Source organism: Triticum dicoccoides, unplaced genomic scaffold (genome assembly GCF_002162155.2).
Source record: "Triticum dicoccoides isolate Atlit2015 ecotype Zavitan unplaced genomic scaffold, WEW_v2.0 scaffold13314, whole genome shotgun sequence".
NCBI classification, from domain to species: domain Eukaryota; kingdom Viridiplantae; phylum Streptophyta; class Magnoliopsida; order Poales; family Poaceae; genus Triticum; species Triticum dicoccoides.
The window spans coordinates 1-1,899 of record NW_021193988.1 but is presented as its reverse complement, the minus strand read 5'-3'; the positions used below and the strand labels follow the sequence as shown (position 1 = coordinate 1,899).

The 1,899-nt window shown below is 41.2% G+C and overlaps 1 protein-coding gene across 1 annotated transcript; it reads left to right on the top strand.

The window, feature by feature from the left end:
• Positions 1-68: 68 nt before the first annotated feature.
• Positions 69-755, top strand: LOC119343568 (WAT1-related protein At1g09380-like; the record flags this gene model as incomplete). The annotated part of the gene is made up of 2 exons (XM_037614467.1): positions 69-348; positions 693-755. Coding segments are annotated over exons 1-2 (239 nt in total), but the record flags the coding sequence as incomplete, so codon positions are not given.
• Between the last annotated feature and the right edge of the window lie 1,144 nt (positions 756-1,899).

The window sequence follows — 1,899 nt, the reverse complement described above, 5'->3', positions numbered from 1 at the left end:
TCTCTCTCCGCTACCTATATATATACACACGAACATCCCATTCCATTCAATCCTCCGTAGCATAATATTGCCGCATTCTAGCCAGCTAGCTAGGTAGCTTGTATCAGTATCAGGAATTGAGAGAGAAGAGGAGCCCGATTAAGTTGGGATCGATCTCCAATAATCTGCAGCTATGGGGAAGGAGTGCCTGCCTACCGTCGCCATGGTGCTAGTGCAGCTAGGCTTTGCCGGTATGAACGTGCTGTCCAAGCTGGCCTTGGACACCGGCATGAGCCCCTACGTGCTCATTGCCTACCGTAATCTCATCGCCGGTGTGTTCCTCGCTCCCGGCGCTTACTACTTTGAAAGGTGCGTGTATGCATTCTTATATTGCTTCACAGCTACTCCTTTTGTCTCATAATATAAGAGTGTTTCTGACACTCTCTTATATTATGGGACGGAGGGTTTAATTCGGTCCAGCTGCTGAGGAGATGATCTATGAATGTGTTTCTCTTGTCACCACCAAGAGCTTGTTTACATGAACTATGTTTCGTTGTTTTCTTTTACCTTCTCACGTGCAAAGAGTTGAGGATGGTTTTTTATACGATCGATCTTTATCGCAAGTTCGCAACCCGCAATTAGTCTGGTTTATTTGAGTCAAGATAGATACTTATAGCAGTCTTAATGAATTCGGCTTACATGGATGGTTGCAGGAGGAGTGGCATGGTGATCACCAAGAAAGTACTAACCCAGATATTTTTTTCCTCTATTTTTGGGTACGTACGACAAACTTATCATTAATTCCAACAGCTAGTCTTCCTTCATCAGTTAGGACATGGCAAATACCTAACTTGCAGGAATGCTAGGTAGCCACCTCTGCATCAATCCAGTTAAAACATTAGACACTGAAACGTCCTCGTTTTGCTCTAGTCCTCTTCTTGGTGTCATCAAAGGAGCCCAATTACTAGGAACCTGCTTTTCTTTTCCTCTCAGGTTTAGCTCCCGATTTGTGCACTACACAGGTGCCTTATACGTCCAGGAATATGGGGACATGCCCTTACTCTCTGCTTTCTGTTGCCGATAATAAAAAAAAGTCCCTCTGTAATGAAATATAAGAGCATATATTTTTTTACGGAGAGAATATTAACTAAAGAGTTTATAGTGCTGCTAGTTCAAGTTAGCATGCTACCAAATCGTTTTTGCGATGATTTAAGATGTTACAAAGTATCTTTTTAGAAGGAAAGGACCAAGTCCTCGGCTCCATTATATATAGTAAAACCACATCTTCTTGGTTTTTTTGTGCGGGGACATGTTCTTGGTAACAACAAAGGCTGATGCCTTTCGCGTGCAAAAGTGCAATAAAAACAAAAGATACAGTTTTCATCTCGCGGCCCAGAGCAGCCAGGAGGAAGACTAAATGTTACTCCCTCCGTTCTAAAATAGATGACCGAACTTTGTATTAAAGTTAGTATAAAGTTGGGTCATCTATTTTGGAACGGAGGGAGTACAAAGGATCTCTACTTCCTCCCTTTATTTTTCTCTGATAACTGTATTATTGTTTGCGTAGAGGTGTTTTAAGTATCAAGTAACACAACTTGTACCAGGTTATAATGTTGGCAAACTTTGTGAGATATTTGGGATGTCGCCAACTCTGCCTTGTTTCTTCTAGGCTAGCCCAAGCTTTGTCTGGGACAGCCACAAACCGGTGGAAACATGATCGTGGGACGAAATCCGATATTATAGAATCTACTCAAATTACCCTTCCAAAAAAGAAGAATCTACTCAATTATGATGCTTTAGGTCGTTAGATAAAAAAATCAAAATCCAAAAAATAAAACAAAATATTTAGGGAATTATATTGCGTGCAACATTTGGCAATCTTGAAGTGCAAACCAGACATATGTAACGTAGGCCAGAGTT